This window comes from Mercenaria mercenaria, unplaced genomic scaffold, assembly GCF_021730395.1.
Source record: "Mercenaria mercenaria strain notata unplaced genomic scaffold, MADL_Memer_1 contig_2164, whole genome shotgun sequence".
Lineage (NCBI taxonomy): Eukaryota > Metazoa > Mollusca > Bivalvia > Venerida > Veneridae > Mercenaria > Mercenaria mercenaria.
Genome location: NW_026460205.1, coordinates 51,936 through 78,240, shown reverse-complemented (window position 1 = coordinate 78,240; position 26,305 = coordinate 51,936). Strand labels below are relative to the sequence as shown.

Below are 26,305 nucleotides of genomic sequence, written 5' to 3'. Positions count from 1 at the left end.
CAAATCTTCGAACACAATTAACTCTTAATCGTTATATTACAAAATGTATCATTCAATCTTACATTGGACAAAATTAGTAAAACAACAACAAAAACATAACTGGAACCCTTTTAAACAATGACAATTACAATTTCATAAGAAGCTGTTTTCCTAACATAAAATATCAATCACATGACGTAACCAGATGATGAAAAGAAAACACGTACTTAAGGATGTGCTAGATACATCTGGTTACCTCACAGCTAGAACTCTGGCTAGGCATTGGTTACAAGACATCTAGACATTTCCATATTCTAACATGACATGGTTTACTTAATAATGTCCTGTCGAAAAACTGTACAAGCGATTACAACACATAATATATATATAGTTTCAGCTGTTATTTTCTGTGTAAACAAAATATTGTGTGAAATTCGAGCACGATCCGATTTATTTTCCTATTAAACACAGAAGGCAGAAAACAGAAAACAGTGAATTATTATACAACAAATCACTGTTCTGACGTCACAATTATTAAGTCATGGCATCAAACGGCTAGCAGCGCGCTGGAAAAGAAACCGATTGAAAATGGGCAAATACTTAATGAATGTCATCAAGGATGTACGTAAAAATCCTTGGTAACGTGTTAGAATCGAAATAATATATATCTCATTTAGTGATTTGCTCTTGAATAAATCATTGTTTGTCGTTAAGACGCGTATTATTATATCACTCGGGCTGTACCCTCGTGATATAATTCCTTCACAACTTTACTCCAAACAATGATTTATTCAACAACAAATCACTGGATGAGATATATTATTTCTTAAACAAACCAAAGTATTTTCATCGACTAGAAGTCGATATTAACGAATGAGAGCGTGTTTGTATACAAATCCGTTGATATTCTAATTTTGTAAATGATAAATCAGCCAAATTCTTTCATAAAATTTTATGAAAGAATTTGGCTGATCTAATAGCCTGGTTACACATCATTGATCGCCAAAAGTCCATGTTATTTTGTAAAAGTGATGTTATTCTAACGGCCTAAACTTTAATTCTTAAAACACAATTTATAAAATAAATTGATGAATGGAAAGCAGTTCATTAATTTTGACTTTTATTTCGAAATAAAATGGGTTAATTATGAATGCTTAACTGCTGTTTTTCTAAAAGTTTTGATATACTAAATATGAAACCTGTAAGTATTTTAAAAACTGTTCTATTTTTGAAAATCCAGTGAAAAAAGTTGTTAAAATTTAAAAATTCCGATCCCACAAAGCATTATTTTTCCCGCCACCAGATGAACAGATTTTAATAATGAGTGACGACACTGCCATCATTGATTTCGGCATTACATGAATAATGCATTGATTTATTCGAGACAATTAAAACTAAATCTTTAGTATGTATGCACACATTATTTTTTTTGAAGATAAGTATTGATATCTTTAGTAAATGACAGGTATTATTACTTATTCATTAGGAAATCTATTACCGGACGACTAGAAAATCCCCCGAGTATTTTATAGCTGACCAGACAACTAGAATGCAGGCTAGGTATCCAGTTACTGGACGGCTAGACACTTCCAACATTAAAACAAGGTCTACGAAGAACGTGCAAAACCAATCTTTGCTGGGACTCGAAGATAAACCTTGAATAAACGGACCATTTCAGAAATTCAAATACCCCCACCCCACCCCCGAAGTAGTTCTTTAGAAAAAAGAACCCGTCCTCTTGAAAACATATTTTCCTACCCTTCTACAACCCGGTTAACTCAAAATACCCCCCACCCACTTCCCCGACAATACCCCTACTGGATAATTCCAATTTCCAAAGACCCCCAATTCTAATTTATTTGTAAAATGCTCCCTCCCTCTTCTTTAGAACTGCTTCCACATTACACAAGCAAAATGCACCCCCTCTTTCCCTCTAGAAACCTCCCTGTAAATTACCCCCCCCCCCCCCCCCCCCCCCCCCCACACACACACCCTCTTCCACAAGGAAGTGGCTATTCCTACGGTCACGAAAAACGTTTGAGGGTGTTGATTTGGACAGAATTTATATGCGAAGAAATCTCAAGTAAAAGTCAAAATCAAGACATAAAATCTAAAGTGTTGAATACTTTTTAAAATCCTTTTAAGCTTTTATTAAGTATATATTTCTACGTGTGCATGCCAATTTTCAAGAAAAAAATACTTATGCTAAGTATTAATTAGGTTAATACAGGTGTTGATTTTGCCAGATGGTCATCGACATGCAAAATCACGTCATAAAGTCATAAAGATTACAGGGAGCACTTTGGTAATTTTAAATTATTATCATTTCATTTCAAACCACAGTTTGTGGTTCCCATATCTTGCCATCCAAATTAATTGCCTTATTTTTTCAGTTCACTTAGAGATAATCGTCTTTAAGATATGTAAGTGCTATTTTACATTGTTTTAAAGAAAAGGAAGTAATATTCAAATCACTGAACTTAGCGCAAATATCGGTTAAAAACCAATAATTACCGGTATGTTGTTAGTACCAGGTAGATAAATGGTTTATAGCGGTGGAAGACAATTCATCAGATCATAGTTTGTACTGTTTTTCAAGGAATTTGTTTAATTTTTCAAAGTTTCTTTTTAAGAGTTTTACTTCAGTTTAGACCACAATTACTGCCTGTGCTTGTGAAACATGTAGAAAATATTATAAGTCTTCTTATAAAAACAATGCATTAGATAAGGGGTTTCACATTCTGAGTACATTTTCATGTTTTTATTGAAAAGGGGAAAATCTGGGTGAATTCGCCAATTTCACAATAGATACTTATTTGGCAGATGTGAAATAAGTACATGCACTTTTAAAGGACGTGGCTTAAAGAAGCTGCATAAAAATTTTATCTTTTCAAGGAAAAATAAGTTTTCTAATACCACTTGCATTTGGCCTCCATTACATGTTCATTATCATTAAGTCACTGTTAAATTTTGATTGGAAGGTAGGTGCATTTTCTTTCGGGTGGTGATCAAATATTCATGCATTAAGGCTTTCATTGCCGGACAGCTACATATTGTGTGTGAAAATGCTTAACATAACATTGACAGGAAAATGTGTCATTTGATGATTTTCCAGTCTTTCTGGTACTAGAGGAAGAATCCAGGCGCTTGTCAGGCACGTAGGAAGCATTTTTAGAGTGGGGAGCTAGGGCGGCGTACATTTTGAAAGTCAGCCGACCTATAACAAACCCAGTTCCATAAACTGTTAAACAACGTTTTTTTTTTTTGTTTTTTTTTAAAAGTGGTTGTTAAAACCTCAAAAACAACTATAAAACTGCAGGACACAGCTAAAATTGACTCGTTGTCAAAAGATTGTTAAGAGAATTAGCTTAATTGGTCAAATTATTGGGAGGGGGCGCCCTGGATGTGAAACTGAAAAGTAAACAATTTGTTCGAAAATATACCAGTTGAATTTATTCAGTACAATGCAATACAAGATGGACATACAAAGCTTTCTTTAGAGCCGTAGGAATAGCCATCTGCGGGCTATTTCACTATTCTTACGGGAGAGCCGTATGAATAGCCTGTGAGGCTATTCTTACGGGACCGTAGGAATAGCCACTTCCCTTCCACAACACAATGGGGAATGTTCTGGAATAGCCAATTCTGATTAAATAGCTGCCTTACACAAGTTCCTCTATTGTGTAACCAAGTTAGTACCGTGATATTTAGATCTGGTTCATATAACGCGTATTTAGTATAATATTTTACAGAATCTAAAAATCTTTGACGAGTTTGACCAAAGTCAAGATTTTCGCCGACTGATCAAGTAATAATAACGTAATTTTTGTATGACACGCTAACAGCATTGAAATAAATCCATGGTTATATGTTAATGATAATGAGAACTTCTTAAAATGCTATGCAAATACTATCAAAAGGTCTAATTTACCTGTAATTTGACAAAAATCCATTTTTCAAGCAACCGATATCACTTCCGCATTACGTCACAACATGTTTTTATTTACCTTTACGCCAAGCTCTTCAAGGAGATCAAGAGTTTCGTCCCTTTACATGGCTATTTTTAGAGTAGAATTTTCCGACGAAAATACCGTATTTGTTCAAAATTTACTACGAGCGCACTTTAGAACAATTTTCTCTCATGTATCATTCTTCGTGTTTTTGCAATCCTCAAAACATATCCAAAAATTAAAATTGTTCTCCCCTGCGCTCGTATCGTATTTTGGTGATAAAGTGCACGAAAATGTCTAAAAATGTACAAAATCTCTGTTGATGGCATGAAACTAGACCATGTATCATGACTTTTTAGGCAAAACTGTTGCATTTTTTCTTTATAAAATGCAAGATTAATCCTTTATCTTTCAAATAATTCATATCGTTGAGATGTAGTTTTAATTTTATTTTCTTCAAAATTTGGGGGCTAAAACTGTGCCTTATCATACATGGTCCTTTAAAAATACAATTGTAGCTTAATTTCGATCTTGTCTTAAATCTAATTTGAGCTTGCGCGGCGTTTTGAAAATCTAGCAATGCATTTCTAGCCAGTCGGAATGTAGAAATTCAAATTTTCAAGATCTGCTATTAATTAACAACGAGCTTTGATAGAAGATTGTTATTCAATTTTCTGAACAGAAGTCGAAAATGATTTTCGATCTAGCATTGAATTTTGGACGTGCTAGAAGATTGAAACTCTGGTTGTAAACTGATGAATTTGAATCAAGTATACTAGTATTCATGTCCTGACAATATAAACAAGGTCACTTCATAGTAATACAAGTTTTATTGTTTCGGCAAAATTCCTTGAAATCCAGCAGAAGTTATTCAGATAAAACCCTTGGAATGGACGAATAGACAGATAGACGGATGGACTTACGGAAGGACAAAATGGCATCTTTATATTTCTGGTTATAAACAATGACTGGAGGTAAACTCGTTAATTTCGGTCGCTTACACACACTTATTGCAGTTTGACATATCTTCGTTTAATATCAACGCATGGTGATCTTTTTTAAGACAGAATCTTTACAATAAGTGTTGCAATCGAAGTGCGTATGATGACCAAGTTGTTTTACATGTTTTTCGTCACTCTTCCAAAAAGCGTTGGATCAGTGTTCATTTGTTGACTTTGCGTCTACGGAAAGCCAAACAGAAAGAAGTAATTAATCGATTGATCAATATCATTGACTGATGTTCACCATATTTGCAACTGTAATCCTTGATCCTAGTATCTGACAATCAACAGACGTCTCACTTTCGCCAGACAAAGTAAAAGGAACGATATATGTACCCGCTGGAAATCATCTTAAAACATTTGTGTTATGTTTCATAACTCTTACATATAAAATAAACATTAAAATTTGCATAGAAGGGAGCTTAACAAATAAATATAATGTCAGTGACAAATAATCAGTACTAAAAAGTACATACTCAGATTTCTCTGCTAAATGTTGTCGAATAAAGCCTCTTTCTTCTTCTGTGTCTGAAATGAAATTATATGCCTGTACAGTAGCAGAGAACTCGCCTGAAGATTAACGACGAAATCAAATTTAAAACTATCAGGAGATTCTAATTATAAGGAACATTAATAAAGTCTGTCAGAAAACGATATAGTGTTATATGATGATAAATGTTGCACAGGACAAGTACAAATGAGCAGGAAATCAAGCGAAAATGCTAATAAACTAAACTTTGTTTACAACAGTGTGTATGCACTCTGTACTTTCTCCCATTTTCATTTTTTATTATGTAAAATCCTACACATTCCCTTTGATAATTGTAAAAGTATTGTCAGGAACAAAAATTGAGAAAAAGGGTGATAATTCAAAATACTTCCGGAAAGGATTATTTTTCTTGCACTATGGATATTATCTGATATTCAATTTCTCGAAATTCAGTAATATTTCCTTCTACGGTTGACATATACAGAGAGAGAGAGAAGATTCGAGAACTATTCTGTATACACTCAACAAAATTCATAATCGGTCAGTTTAAATTGTATTACTTTTTTGTAAATAATGCATGTATTCACATTAAATTACACATACCGGCATTTGAATAGGTACTGCAGCTAATGATTAATTTAATTTTAGTCGACTCATGGCCAAAGTAACCGCGTTTTGACCAATATTGCATATTTTGCACGTGTAAGGCAAGTGCACAAACATGCACGTGTTTGTTTACACTTTTGGCATTACTGACGAAAGTCCTACTAGAAAAACACATATCATGGTGAAATTGACACAAGAGCAACGCGATCGAGCTACCGGAATGTAGCTAGCCGGGACACATTTACGACATGTGGGTAATTTTTGTTTTGCAATTTCCAAAAAAAAAATTGATAAAATTTGTTTGTAGCTGTTACTTTGATAATTATTTCCATTTATAACCGTATTTCCGTTTACAAGAACCTTCAATCGGTGGTTATCTACCATCCGAGCTCTTTTGGCGAAAATCAACACAAGTACAATTCATTGAAGTGACCGATTTGGATTTTTTTTGTAAAATTCCAACAGCTCGGGCACGTTGCTCCTGTGTAAATGTCACCATGATATGTGTTTTTCTAGAAGGACATTCGTCAGTTATGCCAAAAGTGTTATAAACACGTGCATATTGGTGCTAAATTCCTTCTAAAGTACACTTCAATCTTTCTTGATTAGTGTACCAGAATAACTATTTTAATTCAGTGACGCAACTCGTTTCTATGCATGTGAAAATATTTTATAAGAATGTTTTACTGATCTGTTACTGTTTGTGTACGCTTCAAATAAAACTGTTTTCTTTCCAAAAGAAGTCTTGTCATTATATCTTAATATTGTGCATACTTTCTCTCATAAACAAGTGACATTTGCTTGCTTAACTCATTACGTACGCAGATCTCATTTTCGCGTTTGTTTCAAGTCTTATCGAGCACCGCTTATGCCTTGGTCACAAAACCGTACGATGTCCGTACGGTTTTAAAAAAATCGTGCCACTCCATCAATTTTAGAATCCTTGCGATCTCTGTACAATGGTAGCGTCTGGTCACAGTACCTACGGGTCCTGTACGATCTTAAGAGGATGCAATCGTAGGGCATTTGTACGAACATCGCAGACTAGTCGTGTGGAGCTCGCAGGGAGCCCGGCCGTACCTCGTACGGTGCTCGTGACAAGAATAAATCAGTTCGGCGACCTGTGAAAATTGTGCATTAACAATCGTAGGATATCCGTACGGACATCGCAGACAAGTCGTACGGAACTCGCAAGGAGTCCGGCCGTACCTCGTGCGATGTCCGTTGGCTCTTACGGCGCTCGTACGGTGTCTGTACGGTGTCCCTGCGACAAGAATAAACTAGTTTTGCGACGTCTGAAAAATGTCCTTTGGTAGATACTCAGCTGATCGTAACGCCCTGTGAGCCCCGTGCGGACATCAGAAGTTCTCCGTACGGTGTCCTTAATATCATACGGACATCGTACATTGATCGTGCGAGTCCCCTACGATTGTCCTGCGAGCATAAGCAAGCCTTGCAGTTTTCTAAATCCGTGCAATGCCCGTACGAGCTCCTCCGGGGCCCGTGTGGTTCCCATACGGAGCTCTTCCGAGCTGCTCCCGACTTCGAAAATCCTTACGAGCTCGTAAAGAACTCGGGAGTTCGGTGAAACATTTTCTCCGAGTTCCCGAGTTCTCTACGAGTTCAAAAAATCCGCGCGACGGTTGTACGAATGAACGATGTCCGTGCGGACGCCGGACGAGTTTGCCAAAATTCGACTGAAAACCTACTCGTACGGAGCTAGTAGTGTTCTTGTGACCAGGGTATTATCGTACTTATAAGATTATTGTCGTGTATGCCGATGGTCGTAGAAATGCGCCCTCCGCCTGTGTGCCGCGTGACGTGATTTTATGTTTGCTGTTAAGATTTTAACATTATAACCATTATTACTCTAACATGTACAATAAAATATACTTCCATGGCAACTATCAATAATTAAAAAAATGTAGACATCTGTGCAAGACGTTGTAACAATAAACAACCCTAATATTGTTTCTAAAAGAAGTGGATATCTATTTAAATCAGATTCTTAACTTATTTTCTACCATATATCACACAAAACAAACAACGGAATGTGAACATTTTGATTTGTTCTTCTCAATATCTATATTCCTGAATGATGATTTTTTGTGAGAAGTAAAAATGTAAAATAAAATGTTTGTATATATAGTCAAAATATACTAAACAAAATAAGGGTTCCCGGCTGATGAATGAAAATATCACACTGATAAATTTATCAAACAACTAGAAACTTAGTAAATTGTGATTCAAGTATCTTCATCACCTAACAAAATATCACTTCGTAAGAAATACTGTTCTTTCTTCTTATGAAAATTTTATATCTATTTTATATTACAGCTCTCTGATGAAGTCTCAAAGGAAAGCTTTTCCACTCAATATTTTTTTGCAATTATTAAAGTGCACCAATATGACTATGTTCAAAATCAGGTCTTTATGATTCCCAAATGTAATTGATTTTAACTTAAATCAATACACAACGATTCTTTACTTGCAGGTATAATATAGATCTAAAATTTTAAAGTACCAACAGAAACATATAAATACTGATAAATCGTAAACATGCTGATGGCCTCCCTACTTCCATGACAAAACAAATTAAATAGGGGTACATTTAAAATTTGCACTCTATCTTTGTCATATAAAGTCTGCTTATCTCTGTCTGGGAAATTTTATTTATTAGCTATAAATTAATTCTATGAGAAACCATTATGATCTAAATACTCGTATTTGGCATAGATACTCTGCACTGATAACCCCTGTATAATTCCACAAATTATATTCTGCAGTTAATTACAAACATAAAATGATGCATGCGTTCAATAAAGTTATCAAGTCTGTTACACACAAATGAAAATTGTTATTGTTGCAAAACGTGATGTAAAACTATACAACAGATTAATTGTGTACAAAGAGTAATTTTAAAGTCAAAATACATAAACTGCTTCGTAACATATAGCTTCGCTTTCAGCCGTTTGATTTGTTTTTCGTAAGACTTGTCACCATGGAAAATATGTCAAAAGTAAAATTGAAAATTAAAAGTTATACATATCACTATTAAAAGTATCGAAAAGATTTGTCACCTCCGCGACTTGCTGATCGATTTGCTGCCGGTGGAGCGCCACCGTTCATATAACTGTTGTAATATCCGCTCACATGTTGTCCACCACCACCCTGAAAAACAAACAAAACACATTCTACTTCGTTTACATTCACTGTCTTGTTAGAAACTTTCCTTATTCGTTTTTAAGCAACCTTTATCTCGGAAGTGTTCAAACTGCATCTTTCTCTTAGGACAAAATGTAAACGATACCTAGTTGTATTGTTTTTGGCAAGACAATTAAGTTTTCGGGGCATTCTGCCCAAACAGCACCAAAGTAAATTAACCATTTTCACTCACAAACTCAATATTTTTTTCTGAATACACTTGCCAAAGATTAAACCAAACTGAATTCTATCAAGAAAAGATTGCTTTTTAATACAATGTAACACTTTTACATCATATGCTTTTTTTTCTAACTGTACATCAGCACCTGGCTGCTAGACTATCTTACACCAAAACAAATATTTTCTGAAATACTTTTTAAATTACCATTTATTTTACGAAAGCTGCTGGTATCATTCTTGTTGAAAGGTCAATGTTTTGAAAATTGCTTATATAAACTAAACAATTCCAAATAAACTATAATACAAATTTTTCATGACAATACAGTACATGCACACCAAACCTTGCATATTTCAGTATATCATTACAGAAAACAATTATTTTCCATGAAAAAAATGTATGCAGGTTACAGTAATCAAGCAACAAACAAGCCAACATTTTCAAATTAAGAACCACTTGAGGCCAAGCTATTTTGTATCAATATAATCTTCTTCACAGATAAATATTGTAACCTCTGTCAAATATTGCAGAGTATTAATTACCAAACATGCTTTACAAACTCGGAACAAAACTTCAACACAAACTGCATGCAGTATATATACAATAAGTAACATAAATATGATTGATTCCAAGGCAATAAAACTAAGTTTGCAGACAAGACTAAAATCTCAAGCATTTAAATGGCTGCTTCTGACTGACCAATGGCAAGGTAAAAATCAAAGATTTGTTATATAACTTAGTTTTATAGGGTGTGGACAGAATCATGCATTTCCACAACTGTAAATGATTATTCAAGTCAGGTTTTTAATCAAAGTTTTGAATCAGATTAGGTCTAACACATTTTTAGGATATTAAACTTTAGATATGTGTGTGTCGGGAGACTAAAGTATTTCTTTCGCGTTTATTCTCAGAGTGATTAAAGGAAGATCTCTCTGTGAGATTCATAAATTAGATTGCTCAATGTTGAAAAAAATACATTCCTCATTCGGCTGCACTTTAATTATAGTTAACTTAAGGCTCTAAAACAAATATCAAAGACTGAGCTTTATTGATTTGGCATTTCTGACTATATGCCTTGTACATACTCAGTTGTAAGTCTATTGTTTAGGCATATAGAAAACTAAGAATCTATATCCCCATCTTATGGTAGGTGTACATTGCAGTAATTTCCAACAGACAAATTATCTGAGTAAAACTGAGAAGTAAATGATAAATAAATGCTATAATATTTTGTCTTTCATAGCCTGTTATGTCCTTTAAACTAACTATCTACTGGCATCTGTTACCATTTTTTTATCACCAGTTCAATTATTATAAGATATTCTGTAATTTTCTTACATTTAAAATCACAATGTAACTGCAAGTTCTGAAATAACAACAGTTTCTCAAATTTTGATATAATTTGGATGATCAACTGTCCGACAAGCAGAATGTCATAAACTATTATAATGATTCAGTTATTGCAAGGTAGATAGCATGTTTAAGCTTTTTGTCTATTGAACTACAGTATTCATTATGTTAGTCCCTGACCACACTGCTCTCAATTCCAAGATGTCCTCCTTTGTCAAAATGTTGCTTTGAAGCGGAGGTAAGTTTTCATATATGTTTGTGTATGTATCAGAAAAGCATCTGCTACAATAATAGGTAATATTTTTAACTTTTAACACTAACCAGTATTGTTGCATGGTCAGCCTTTTCCTTAAATTTCAAACTGCCATATCTTTTTTCAACAGGTGTCTTATTTTAAAATTTCTTTCAGCTCTGGGCGTGGGGGTGGGGGCTCCTTGGCTGAATGGTTAAAGTCTTTGACAAATCACTTGCCCCTCATCGATGTGGGTTCGAGCCTCACTCGGGGCGTTGAATTTTTCATGTGTGGAAGCCATCCGGCTGACTTACGGAATGTGGGTGGTTCTACTTAGTTGCCAGCTTGTGATGAAATAATGCACGGAGGGGAAGAAATATAAAAGTGAGATTTCTTCCTGTTACTTTACCCGAGTAGAAATTAAATTTACCACATGTATGGTAAAGATTGCTGAGTTGCACATCTGCAATTTTTATTTGTAATTGTTTTTGCTTAATATGATGTAATGTAATCTAAAAATGTAATGACATGAAATGTAATGTTAGAATTATAATGACATGATGTAAATTTATAACGACAAAGAGTCATGTAAAATTATGCTGTAATGTAAAATTGATGTAATATTTAGATGATAATGTCAAATTACAATGGTGGCAGTATAGAAAGAATTACAAACGATGAAATGTTCAACTGACAAAAAAAAAAATACATCGAAATAAAATTTGGAAATTCTAAATACACAAACTTCGAAAATTATTCCTTTCTTTTCAAACTGAAAAGTAATCTTTCTAGAATATATTAAGGAAATTTAGTTCACAATGCATCGCATATGAAGATTAAATGTCCTACTTAATGTGTGATTACTAAGTGCATGGTAAATATGGCCCCAGATTCACAATTACAGAATTTCCATAGGCATTAAAGTGGCAAACATATTGGTCAGCAAAAAGGTCTTTTTACGTCAAAAAACTTAATAATCTCAGGGCAGGAGAATTGTAAAACTTGAGTCAATGTTTGTTAAATACTTTATTATAAAAGGGAATGGGCTAATTTGGAGGATAAGAGCTGAAGTGTTCTAAGTGTATATATTAGAACTGTTTTGCTGTAACCCTTGAAGTGCAGAACTGAAAATATTAAAGTGTTATCATCATCTAGCACTAAGCAAAAAATCTCTTTTTTAAAAATGAAGTGCAGATTTTTATTTGTAGTTGAAGCAAATTTTTCTGACTTGCATGAAGAAGAAACACAGTAAATGAAATCTGACTAATAAAAATGATTGACAAATATTCTTCAACTAGAATTTCTGGTCAAAAACAAAATATCCAATTTAACACCGTAATTCCACATTTTGACAAAACAAGATGATATTCTCTTAACTAAAACTAAAACTTAATAACAAAATAGGTCATTTATGCTAGAACTACTTTTTAAGATATAAATGTTGGTAAAAGGCTAATAGTATTGAATTGGTAATGATATGGAAAGTAAACTTACATAATAAAACTCATCCCAAGGTTGATAATCCTTCAATATTGTGTAAGGTGCGTAGCCAGTCTCCCCCTGATAATTCTGCAAATTCCACCAGTTTCTAGACTTGTCTAATACCTGAAGAAGCAAAAGATAAACGTTGTTACTACAGCAAACATATATGTTTAGGTATTTCTATAGATACATGTACTCCTTTCAAACTGATACAAGTTGGTGTACTTACACAGAAACTTTTTTACTTACTAGGTTGTCCTGTACACTTGCAGTTAATGGCTGTGAAATGTCAGCCATGTACACATAACAAGTGTTTGCTGGGTACACAGACACTATGTTTGAAAGGAAGAAGTAGAAATAAGGCCTTACGTGCATCTCAAATCATTATTTCAGGTGCAGATGGACACTTAGGTAGAAAACCAACATTCATCAAAAATTTACATCATATATATCCCACAGCAGTGACTGTCTAAACACCTTATCCGCTAAGGAGCGGACACTGGTTAGATCACATACATGTAGTCAGGTGGAATATAAAATTTTACAGTGCAAATCCTTAATACAGACGAGAATAAATTATGCTGGAATAGTTTTAAATCATGAATCTTGCGTAATATTTTCCAAAATGTAAGTTTTTTTCTGAAATCAGTTGAAAAGCTGGAAAAATGTTGTTCTAGAATATATGACAAAATTAAGTGACCTGTAATATTTCGCCTTTTTCTACTGCCAGCTCTTTTGTATTTTCGCACAGTCTTTCACTTGCTGCTACACATATACTAAAAAAGAAATATTCCTTGTAAGGACTTTTGAAGCACGAGCTTTTTTTTCATTACCTACAGTGAAATCATAATTAGTTGTTGGGGTCTTGTTCTTAAAACAAAATCCAAACAATCAAATAAAATTCTGCTTTATTTCATGTACCAGAGTTCAGACTTGAATCGTAAAAATAAAATATTAGCCATTCTATAAAGCAAGACTGTTAATAGTATTTTAACTGACATCTTATGTTTACCATCTTTAAGATATAAAACTCCAACTTCATGTCTCATGTGAAAAGGAACTGCTGAACCTTAGAACGTTATGGTAACATATCTAATGACTACATAGTACATGCATAAAAGCTTCAATATCATGTTTGAGTAGACAAAGATTGGAAAAAATAAGACAAATTGTAAAAGTGTACCAACGTTGAGACTTGAATTGTAAGAATATAACATTAGACATTTAATAAAGCAAGACTGTTAACAGTATTGTAACCGACATCTTATAATCTTTAATTTAAAGGTGCTGTTTCAGATCTACAAACACAACAATTTGGATAAAAAAATAAAATAAAAAAAAAACATGTGACCTATTTGTAGTCACAAAAAAGACAAAACTAGGAGGTGTTTTGTCACAAAAAAAACACATATGTCTCCCCCTATGTATTCGAAGTATGGAAGAGGGACATGTTTGAGCTGTAAAAGCCAGAAAAGAATTTTCTAATTACAGCTCTGGTGGCCATTTTGTTTAACGAAGCGTGACATGCTAGCGATATGCACAACTGGGGCTGGTATTGGTCACTCTGTGAAGTTTCGTCGAAATCAAGCCAGTAGTTTGACATGTGAAAGCCGGACAAGATTTTTCTAACTTTAGCTCTGGTGGCCATTTTTGAAGCGGAACTCGTCAGCGAAATCCATAACTAGGCATAGTACTTTTCACTCCTGTGAAGTTTCGTCAAAATATGTCCAGCAGTTTGACCTGTGAAAGCCGGACACAATTTTCCTATTTTTAGCTCTGGTGGCCATTTTATGCAGCGAAGCGGAACGTGTCGGCGATTGCATAACTAGGCTTAGTCGGATCACTACTGTAAAGTTTCGTCGAACTCCGGCCAGCAGTTTGACCTGTGAAAGCCGGACAAGATAGACGGCGAAGGCAGAAACAATGTGTCTCCCCTAAAAGACTTAATTCAGTGTGAATCTGATTTATTTACAAAACAAGTCAATCACATGTACAATATCAGATCGCTTGGTGTTAGCTTTTAAATTTAACATAAATAAAAGTACAGAACGACTGCACTGCCTATGTTTAATTGTTTATACAATTCAAACGCCAACAGAAATTCACAACTCATCATCCAATAGCATTCTACAGCCTGATTATAATTGTATGTGCAATTAACCACAGGACTTTTATATATTTTCAATTTAAAAGAGTTACAAAACATATTTTTAACATTGCATTACTAGCTTCTAAATCTTACAAAAAGCTATGTAAATTTACTCACACCTTTTGCTGTGAAAATGAAAAAAACAATATAACACTAAACAAAGCAATGTAGATTGGAGTAAATTTAATCCTTACCTGGCTAATTCAAAATGACCTTTTACCAAAAGGATACAGACTGAATGTCAAACTGTGCATATCTTAATCAGACTGCACGGATGTACAGGCTGATCATGATCTATATTTGTCGAAAAGGCATGAATCGTCTCCAGCATGATAAGGGCTAGGTGCAGTAATGAGTTACATAATTTATTAATTGTTTTCTACCCTATATTTTCTCTTAAATGAGTGGAGTATTTCTTATTGTTAGAAAAAAAAATCAAAAATTAAAATGAAAGTCTGCATCAGTTTATTGAGAACTGTAAATTCATTATCATTCGTAGCAAAATGAAACATAAATATACCAAAAGAGAGAGGGCATTTCCTAAAGGAATGCATAAGGTTATTTCTCACTATTCTTCAAATTTAGGCAATTTTCTTTTACCCTGTTCGTATTTAGACTGTTAATGGCGAGACAATTCCGTTCTTGTCCCTACACACATCTTTCACACAATTCTATTCATTACATATTTGCTTTTATTTCAATAAATATGAGTAATTTATTCAACTGTTAATGATGAATTTACAGTTAAACCTGAACATAATTCATATATTATCATAGGCATATTTCACAGCACAGTTTAAACACATAATATCTACTCGATTCAAAACTTTCTTTTTCCTAAAATGGAAAGATTTCTTCAGAACTTACCGTAGTGTAACACTTATGTATATTTTCAACTACTATAAATATATTTTCATTTTAACTAGGAAAAGGAAAGAGAGCTCTCTGGTCATTATCCGCACTGTTCGCTATTCAGTCAGCATCTCTTTGGTATGCACCCCTTTTAACAGTTAATGGTGTTGTCCAAATTGAAAGATGGACTAGTTTATTATAAAAATTTAGCAGTGTAACGGTTAAAAAATGATCAATGTATCTACCGTAGTGGTATAGCATAGAATATATCAGGATAGCTAAAAAAATATTTTCACTGTTGCTTTTGTGTACATCATATCATAGAATTGAAGGTATACAATAATGTGACAATAAGCATGTGTTGTTTTGTGCAAGAAAAACATTACAAGAATTTCCCAATAAGGCAGACCAGCTTAAAGTCATTTGGGAAATCTTAAGACCTTATTAAACAAGAAACGTACGTTGCTCCCATTCGTTTCAGGTCCTGGGCATACGATATATTTTCTTCAGCACGAGTTTTGGGTGCAGGCACAGGATCTCGTTCACTTGTTTGTTTATGCCTGCAAATCAAAGACAAATTCTGTCGCAGTTTATTTCATAACACACAACTGTGTCACAGGAAAGAGATTTTTTGATAATAAAAATCCATTTACAAATTTTGTTATTGTGCAGCAATTAAGAACATGAAGCTTTGTGAAGTCAAATTTTAGCTTTCTTTGAGCTTCAACAACCTGCACTGAATTAAGAAAAAATAAATAATATATATGTAAGTACTTTTTTATGACTGTATGTAAAAATGACACTTAATGAGACTCTTTTTGTATCAAAATGAAAGCCTCCAAAACTTTTGATCGATTGCATTTGTGAAAATGGACTATGGCTACATAATCATAACAAGAGCTGTCCGTAAGCCAGTACGCTCGACTTTTCTCAGTCCTTGACTCTGACTTAGAGCTTTGCCAGTAAAAAATTTATAAAACTTTAACCAAAGAATTCTAATTTGAAAAGGGGCATAACTTTGCAAAATACAAGTCAAAGTTATGAGGATTGCTTCTCCTGGTGTAGACTTTATAGTCAATAACAATTTTAATTCTCAGGTCCAAAGCTTTGATAAAAGCAGAGATATTCGACTTAATCAAAAGCCCTAACAAAAAAATCTAAGTGTAAAAAAGGGGCATAATTCTGTCAAAATTCAAATCAGAGTTATGAGGATTGTTTCTCCTGGTGCCGATTTTCATAGTTAATAACTATTTAAAGTTTCATAAATTTTAATCAACGGCGACGGCGACGCTGTGGCGAGTGCAATAGCTCTACTTTTTCTTCGAAAAGTCAAGCTAAAATGTAAAGGTTTCAAAATGAGAAAACAATCTGGGATTTTGTTTTGTTTTGTTTTACAAGCATCTGAACATTTTATTTCTTAGTGCATGGTATAAATTCTTTATAAAAACACTTCAGGAAATTGAGATACTGTACTGACTTTCTTACTCAAAGTTTAATTTTCATTAACATACATGTTTTTCTCTTTAATATTTTATGCAGATTTTGTGTAGCATTTCGGCCAACCTATACAAAGACAAGCTCACTGACCATTAGGAATTTAATGAACATTTTGGTCAAATGCTGTTTTTCTATCATGAGCGATTTAGGTCACTGACCACAATTAACATAAACACTCTGAGTAAGCAAGATCAGGCTAAACTATGTCTATACTTATTGTCAAACAAGGAAAGGGGAGTTGGTTGTAAAGTCACCTTCCATTACTCTGATCTGCTCAATATAATGAAACAGTTATTATCTCTTTTACTTATTATCATTTTGTTATTTTGTTAGTTGAACAAAAATCGTTAAGGAGACTTGAAACAATTATCAAGAAAACCTCCTACAACAATCTAACTTTATGCGAGAACATAATAACAGACTGATGTCAAAGGAAATATGAAACTACATGTATATACGGTCATTTGTATGTCTTTTGCCACTCTATCATTAGCTGATGCACCAAAGATTTTGAAAAAAAATCAATGTCTCAGCTGCACATGAATCCTAAAATCATAACGAGTAAAATTGTCTTAATGTCTTGTCAGTATTTAGGTAGTACGCAGTTAATAGTCTTTACAGTATCTTGAGGCTAAATACGTTCTTTGGTGCTGCAAATGTCCTACAGACCTAAATCAAACCATTGTGTTTTTGCCTTCCGCTGTGGCAAAGGCAATAGTTAACCTGACCCTACAATAAGACCTCTAGAAAAAATACACAGTCGCCACCAGTACATTATAACCTACAGCTTGGAACATTACACTTGAAAAATACCTAAAAAATCACCATATGACTTGTAATTTTACAAACTTAAAACAGTTAAATAAATTTCTTCAAAACCTTTTGGAAACCGGTTTAGATCCATATCAGAAATCAGCATTTATCACTTGATGCCATCATATTGTAATACAGGTACTTTTGGTACTTTAAAAGTGATACTGTTGAAAAAATGTCTTTGCAATAAGCCTGACTGAGTTACTTAGAATTAAGAATGTTCTGATTCTATACAAGAACTACAAAATGCATTACAGACCTGTAAGTCTTTTATATGCTTTTTGCAATATATTAAAAGTGAACAGCAGAAGTAAGAAGTAGTTCTGTATCAACTTACTGTGAGTCAACTGAAGCACATTAGGATTTCTATGAAAAGAAAGTAGATCTTATAAAACAAGTAATCCCAGGAAACAAGAATAATTTAAATAACTGTTTGGGGACACTCACAAGAATTGAAACCCCATTACATAAATCTGTAGCTGCAATTTAGAACTTAAAATCAAAACTGATCAATCATTTTCAGGAAAACTATAACATTAATTTTTCAACTAAAAATTACTTTCAAAGAGAATATATAGATCGCCTAACGACTCTGTCCCAAGTGAGCTTATTTTCAGACACTGGGTATGGAACATAATGCCAATCAATATATAATAGCTAGCTTAAGTCATGAAATTTTTTAAAGATGTCGCAAAATGAAACAAGTCATATGTCTCTTGAAGAATTAATTTTTTAGCCCTTTGGATAGCAGAGAGTTGATTCAGGTAATTTCCTGACCAATTTTTATAAAAACTGGACCAAAAATGCGGCCCCTTGAGTGTAAACAAGCATTTGCTTTGATTTAACCAAGTGATAAAGTTTTTAATCCCACATGACCCAGATTAAAATTCGTCATAGACTTCATAAACACAACCATTATGACAAAGTTTCGTGATAATTAGAGCAAAAAGCGGCTTCTGAGTTTAAATAAGCCTTTCCTTTGATTTGACCTAGTGACCTAGTTCTTAGTCTAACGTAATACAGATTAAAAATTATGCAAGACTTTATGATAACAAACATTCTGACCAAGATTTATGAAGATTGAACTAAAAATGTTTCCCTAGAGTGAAGTGTAAACAAGCTATTTCTTTAATTTGACCTGGTGACCTAGTTTTTTAAACAACGTGACCCATACAATAACTAATCTGTGATTTCTTGGAAACAAACATTCTTATCAAGTTACATTCAAATCAAATGAAAAATGCAGCCTTACTGCATACACAAGTTTTTCTCTTTTATTTGACCAGGTGACCTAGACCACAGATAACCAATATTCAAACTTAACCTCCAAGAAGATCAATCTGATCAAAGGACAAGGTTCACGATTATATGAAATCGGCCTACAATATTACAAAATTATGAATTAAATAATATTTTACTTATGGCGTGTTTTTTGTCTTTATACATGTCTAAACTTTATCAAAATACAATGTATAGTAATTTCGATAACTTCTCAGATAGAGAAACAAGAGCTTGAAAACCCCTGAAAAGGCTAAAAATTGGTTATTTTCATGCATTTCGTCCTGTCTATCTGGAATTTAGTATAGAGCACAGCCCTCGACCACGAAGATAATTTGAACTTTAGTTGGAATTCAGTATTGCTACTTGTATGCAAAATATTTTTGTGGTCGACGGCTGTGCTCATACTAAAAATAAATAAATTACGGACTCCTTAGTAGGTCTATTTTTCCTTACTGGATTAATATATAGTACAACCATAGAATTAAAAAAGCGAAAGTATTGATTACAAATCGTTTTTCTGTTTTTGAACTGTTTTATGATTCTCTTCCATAAATAAACGAATGCGAAGTGCAGCGCTGTTACGGCTTTTATCGTATTTTTTATATTTGGGTTCGAAACTTTCGTACTCAGCGTCCATAGAAACGTACAAGATCGTATCATCCAACTCGAAGGAAAATCAGAGTTACTGTTATTGTACAAGGAAAAAGGTAAGTTCATTTCTTATATAATATGTTTCAAGACAGGTACGAGTGATGTAATGACAATTTTGATGATGAAAAAGGTATTTATTTGGAACGCTGAAGCGATCCGTGACGTTCGCCCCCCAGTGTAGTGATTATACTTACTAACACGTTTCCATCATGACATATATCTGTCGTATAATAGCAAGCGTCTTACGAAATGTAAAAATATAATCAAGAGTGATCGTGAAAGGTAAGAAAAAACAGTATGTATATTGTTAAAGATAAATTGCCAGTATCGTAGTTCTACATGCCGTAACATGGCCTAAATTACGAAATATTATGTGGATGAATGTGAAGAAACGTATAAATACGTTTGCCGATATTTAACATTTTAACAATAGGTTCTCTGTTTCTATTCACAAATGAAAACAAACAAAAAACGAAGAGATCAGTGTAATATATTTCAATCAACCTAAACCGTCGCTTAAGTATTTATATAAGTTTGCACCGTTTGTATCTGACAACTCAGTGGCACAGTGGTTGAGCGCTCGCTTTGCATTTTGGCGGTTGGGGTTCGAATCCCACCTGCGTCATATACATTTTTTGAATTGCTTTTTCTTACATTTTTAAGTCTAATTTCATGCTGTTTAAGTAATTTCTTGATTTATTTTAAATATTTTTTCAATTACAATATGTTTGTATTTTTCAGTATGAAGTTCCACAACTGTGTTGTGTGCAACACACGTACGAAACCAAAAAACAGAAGACCGGTGAACAAATCCATAAAGAAGTATCTGTTGAAAAAGTTTTTCATTAACGCTGATGAGAGGTCAATTATATGTAATAAATGCAGACATAACTATTATATAGCTGAGACGCAGCGTAGTTCAACATACAGTTCAACAGAAGCAAGTGATCCGGACTTTCATCCGCCAGCCTCTAAAGGGAATTCTTCATATCTCAGCCCTCCGTCTGTTTCACTGAAAATACCGTGCACTACAAAGACTCATGCTAAATGTTTCTTGTGTAAGAGACCGGGACCTAAACTCATCGTTGTACCCTCCGAGACAAGAGTGACGGTATTTATAAAATTCAATATACTGATACCATCCGGATCACGCTGCTGTCCTGTATATATATATAATGAGCAGATTTCAGAGGAGTCCCTTATAAACGTTCTAACCACAGACACAGTCTTTATGAGCAGAACAAATATCTTAGAGTTGATCGGGGCTATAAGAAAGGAATGCATCAGAACAAATGAAAGGCTTAATTTTGACAACTTGAGAGAAGCAGATTATAAAGAACTGACTGGACTTAAGCAGACAGACTTTGAAGACCTCTTCCTTAGTATAGAAGAGCATATTCGGAGCTCACCCGTACGTAGTCCGAGAACTACAGTTGGACTGTTCCTGTTGAAATTAAAGTCTGGCATAGCAAACAAACTTCTTTCAACAATTTTAGGTATAACGCCGTCAAGTGTACGAAGAGCAATTTCAAGTGTAAGACGTGCATTAATGCAGCATTTTGTTCCGGCGAACTTGGGTCTTGCACATATATCTAGGCAAGAAATTATTGACAAACACACAAGACCTCTTGCTCAGTCACTGTTTGGTACAGATGAGTCGGGTGACAGTCAGCCAAAGATGATGCTTGTTTTAGATGGAACGTATGTTTACATACAAAAAAGTACAAACTTTCAATTTCAAAGACGGTCATTTAGCATGCACAAGGGCAGACCCTTAGTAAAACCAATGGTAGTTGTAACAACCAGTGGGTACTTTGTCACCATAATCGGACCCTACCTGGCAGATGGAAGAAACAGTGACGCACGTATATTAACTCACATGATGCAGACAAATGTCGAAGAAATAAAAAGCTTTGTAGCTGAAAATGACGTTTTTATTGTTGACAGAGGTTTTCGGGATTCCTTAGCTATGCTGGAAGATATGGGAATACATGCCGAAATGCCTGCATTCATGCAAAAAGGACAGAAACAAATGACAACAGAAGATGCTAACACTAGCAGACTAGTCACGAAGGTAAATTAATAATATATGTGTTATTTTCTATAAAAAAGGAGACCAAAACCTAAAGTAATAGAATTAAATGCAAAATATCAGGCGCGAGAACGAATGTATATAGTGCTTTGATATTACGGTGCCGTAAAATGACTATTGCTAAATTCTAATTCATTTTATTTATATGCACGTAGACTGCTGTATTTATTGTCCCTGACACCTGACAATCTTTTCTAATATTTTCGGGCGTTTTCGTTATTGTACGCGATATTTGTGTCCTGATTATATCTACATTAATAAAAAATAACGATTTTAGTTAACTAATGGAACAGTAGCGCAGTGGTAAGCTCAGCGGCTTGTAAGCACGTTACCATGGGTTTGAATTCTGATCAAACCATGTTTTGTAATTCCGTGTATTTGTAATTGTATTGATATTACGTTATTTTATGATACATTTTATTTTTTATCGTTAACAACAGTTCCTTGAATTGTCTGCTAAATGAATGAATACTTGCCCGGTCCTGAAGATTTTAAACATTTTTAGAACGGTTAACTGACATGTACGTAGAAGAATGTTGATGGATAGTAGAGTATTTCGTTGATAAATCATGATAAGTGTGACAATTTTTCCGTCTGTTAATACAGATAAAATTGAGAAAAAAAACACACACCAAAAAAAAAAACAGTTTGGTCGGACGGAGGACTCTAACACACAACCCTGAGATTTGTGCCAAACGCTTTGTCCGCACAGTTTTATCTGCACGTGATACATGATTGTATATAACTGGCTTTTCAATAGTTAAAGACCTGCTCCAGTCCTACCTTTTAACCTTAAATTGTCACTGAAAAAGCATGAAAATCCTGACTATGAACAGTGACGCCTGTCAAAATAGAGTCTATTTTATATAAAATTCTATATAAAATACCTGTGGTTTTGCGTGCCAAAGTGTGGCACGAGGCCGTTAACTGTTAGCTATTGTAATCATGGTTGCATACACGCAACAGAATTTGAATAGCGGCGGAGCAGGGCTTTAAATCGTTGTTTAGGTTCGGACACCTAAAATTAATTTACGGAAACATGCGAAATATTTACGAGTACCAGGTCAATATTTCGGTATTCTACCCCCGCCTGATAATTTAAACGACAGCATGTTAATATTATTGTTCTCATGCATCGGTGAACTCAAAAAGGTTGTAAATGATAGAAGTTAAGTTCATACTGTAATGTTATACAAACCAAAAAAATTTTCAATGATAGAAGTTAAGTTCATACTGTAATGCTATACAAAAAAAAATCTTTTAACGAAGAAAAATCATAATTATCAAACAAGTTATCGTTTTAGTTGTCGTGCAGTATTTATACTGTTTTTTTTTTATCTTTGAAGCGTACCGTTATTTGTTTTAATCACGAACACGGTTAGGGCTGTCCGTAGATAGCGGGCTAGGTAAAAACTGAGAGACAGTCAAATGAGTCATCAATTAACTTTTTTTAAATGCGATAAACCTGTTACAGATATTGGACTTCCGAACGGTTAATTATTAACCGTGTAATGTTTAAAAAAATATGGTTTACTGCTTAGACCGCATACATTAGTTTTGATGTTTAACAGAAGAACAGTGGTTGCTTAATACGGGTTTGTGGAGTTTTGGGCCTAATGGTTGATGTGTCGGCCACTCAACCTGAAAGTCGTATGTTCGAACCCTATTGTACTGACGGTAATGCCTTCTCATATAACACAAGTACTGGTTTTCCATAATGCGGACAGTGATTTAGTACCAGCATAAACTAATACATGTTTGCAACACGTGTGATTGCTAACTTTGGTTTGGTCGTATGAATTATTATGTCAATAAGAAAATACTAAGATATTGGCCGCTTAATGCATGTATGTCCACTTACACTGTAAAAAGATAAATCAATCTCAACGTTTTCTCCTATCTTAAGTATTACTTTACGTCCATTCTTTTTTATCTCTTTAGGTCAGATGGGTAGTAGAATCTGCTAACGCCAGGATCAAGCGTTGGAAGTACTTAGATCATGTTTTACCAACAACGCAGGTTCCATTCATCGGGGATTTCGTAAGAATAGTATGCGCGATATCCAACAAATACTTTCCTCCATTGAGCGCGACGAAAAACAACGACGACGACACCGCACTTGGAAGGAAAATGTTAGATTTGTCAAAGTGTAATAACGACCTTAAAACTTACATTGAAAATCACTGTTTAGAACGAAAATCAGCCTGTTGGAAGTCCGCTGAATTAGATGTTGAATTTCCGCGCTTAGACGAAATTCAGTTGAGAGAATTAACATGTGGTACTTACCAACTTAAAATGTCAGCTGGTTATATGCAAGAGCATATTGACGGAAACTCAGACATTTATGTACATAGAGAAGACAATACTCTTTTAAGGGTCAAAATTCAAAGCAGACACGTGTCATCTAAGGTTTACACACTTTGGATTCGTCATAACGCGACTGAAGTTGTTTCATGGTATTGCAAGTGTCGCGCTGGTAGTCGAGTTGTCGGGGTGTGTGCTCACGTGGCTGCCATTTTATGGTTTCTTGGGTATGCAAGACACACAGGGAAAGAAATGTATGGCACGCGCAACTGGGGTGATTATGTTTTAGACGCAGGAAACATACCCCAAACTGTTGACAGTTCGGATACAGAGAGTGAGTGAAAATGTAGCAGCTGAATCGTTACATTAACATAGTTTTTAAAGCAGTATTCTGTAGTTGGCCTCTGAAAAAGTATCTTGAAGAGTATTTTTACATTTGATAGTAAAACATATTTTGTAAAAACATGTTTAGAGCTATTCTGATGTTATAAATCTATAGTTATTATGCCGATTTGCTGAATTCATGATATCATAATAATTTATCAATTATTCATGATTATACTTCATAAAAACCGGAGTTTGATATTTGAAAAGAAGAAAAAAAAATCAGTAGATTAATATCTGATGTTATTTATTATTTATTTTGCAGTTCTTCAAGCAAATAAAATGTTACAAGTCAAAAATATATTAATTTCTAATAACATACTGAAATACGATAGTTATAAGTTTAATATTGTTTTGCATAATTTGACATTTGTATCCATCTGTCTACAGATAAGAATTGAAAGATGTGCACAGCTACAATTAAAATGACTTTGTATTTAAGGAAATAGGTCATATGGTCATAGATGATACGAATGTAATATATAAATTACTATGACGGTGTAATTATTTTTGATATATAGTGAAAATACGATCATTATATTTTCATATTTGTGCGAGATTAAAATTTCTTCACCCACAGTTCTTCTTTACTTCTTAGTTTTGTGTACTGCTCTCCACGACCGTTTCTTGAGTTACAAACTCGCTTAAGCGAGGGATTGTGATGGTCATAGTCTAATTTCCCCCTCTCCCCCACCCCCATGCGGGGTAAAGAGTATCGCGCTTTAAGGCTACACTTGGTTTCTGTCTAAAACATGCAAACTATTGCTGACTAAAATATGTTGACATAAAATCCAATTAAGAAATCAAAAACAAAACACACACACAAAAACGATGGTTATTACCTTACCAGAATGTAAGTTATTGTTTATCTGTTACTAAATTATGCTCGAGTCATTTAGTGAAGAAACACGTGTATCTAATGGTCGATAAATACACTAGTCGGCACCTCCTTTGATATATAACATCAAAGTAATATCAAAGGTAGCAGTCGGAAAGTTGATTCAAATGCATCGTACATGTACAATGTGTATAACCGCGGGAATATCAAAATGTAAGTTAAACTGGTTGATCAAACTTTGAAATAGTATTTTGGCGAAATAAAATATGAAGATGGATGTCGAATTTTTTTCACGTATGTTTCTACATTCGTTTAGTGAAATAATGAATGCAAAGAAGTATTAAAACCGTATACAAGATTACTTTTAGAAGCAAAACAATGCAAATACATGTCTCTGTCGGCATTTATAGACAAAGGTGAATATCATTTACATTTTGTTCTCAGTATAATTTGATGAAACGGCATCCTATCTTAACCTTATTTAAATGAAATATTATCATATCGCATACTTGTATTTATATGGTTACACATCATTCATGACGGAGCGAAAATAAAATCAACGCGATTTACGTTGTGGCAACGTCACGACGTCGCAAGAAAACCGGGGTTTTTTGTTATTACATAGTCGTGCAAAATGTACTATTTTTACTTAATTGTCATTTTAAAACAATAAAAAACTTTATTTTCGGTCTAGGGAGATACTGGATTGTCAACTCAAAAAAAAATTAGAAAAAAATAATGATGGGCCGTTTTTCGCTAAAAACGAACTTTGTCCTTTGAAGAATAAACAGTTAAAAATGCAGCCCATATTGCACACACACAGTTTTTCTGACGAATTCTCATGAGTTTCAAACTTAAAATGTGGTCTCTAGGGTGTTAACAATATTTTACTTTGATCTGGCCTAGTGACCTAGTTTTTGACCCACATGACCAAGATTAAAACTTGCCTAAAGATCACCAAGACAAACATTC

The 26,305-nt window shown here is 34.0% G+C and overlaps 2 protein-coding genes across 2 annotated transcripts in view; one reads left to right on the top strand and one right to left on the bottom strand.

The window, feature by feature from the left end:
* Positions 1-2,843: 2,843 nt before the first annotated feature.
* LOC123535247 (uncharacterized) overlaps positions 2,844-26,305 on the bottom strand; it is a 54,517-nt gene continuing 31,055 nt past the window's right edge. Inside the window, exons 5-9 of the mRNA XM_053533245.1 lie at positions 15,935-16,033; positions 13,173-13,248; positions 12,485-12,595; positions 9,107-9,197; positions 2,844-5,458 (exon numbers count right to left, since the gene is read on the bottom strand). Of these exons, the coding sequence (XP_053389220.1) occupies positions 5,277-5,458; positions 9,107-9,197; positions 12,485-12,595; positions 13,173-13,248; positions 15,935-16,033 (559 nt within the window). The 3' untranslated portion in view covers positions 2,844-5,276. The remainder of the gene's footprint in view (positions 5,459-9,106; positions 9,198-12,484; positions 12,596-13,172; positions 13,249-15,934; positions 16,034-26,305) is intronic.
* Positions 21,244-24,797, top strand: LOC123535248 (uncharacterized). Its single transcript, XM_045317835.2, has 2 exons — positions 21,244-21,789; positions 23,749-24,797. Exons 1-2 carry the CDS (start codon positions 21,265-21,267, stop codon positions 24,451-24,453), a joined length of 1,230 nt encoding a protein of 409 aa, XP_045173770.1. The 5' UTR covers positions 21,244-21,264; the 3' UTR covers positions 24,454-24,797.

Bases quoted from the DNA above. Each gene is read 5' to 3' on its own strand.
- LOC123535248 (XM_045317835.2), top strand. From the start codon at position 21,265: ATGCAGCATTTTGTTCCGGCGAACTTGGGTCTTGCACATATATCTAGG. The intron at 21,790-23,748 runs GTAAATTAATAA...TTATCTCTTTAG, and splicing joins CTAGCAGACTAGTCACGAAG to GTCAGATGGGTAGTAGAATC.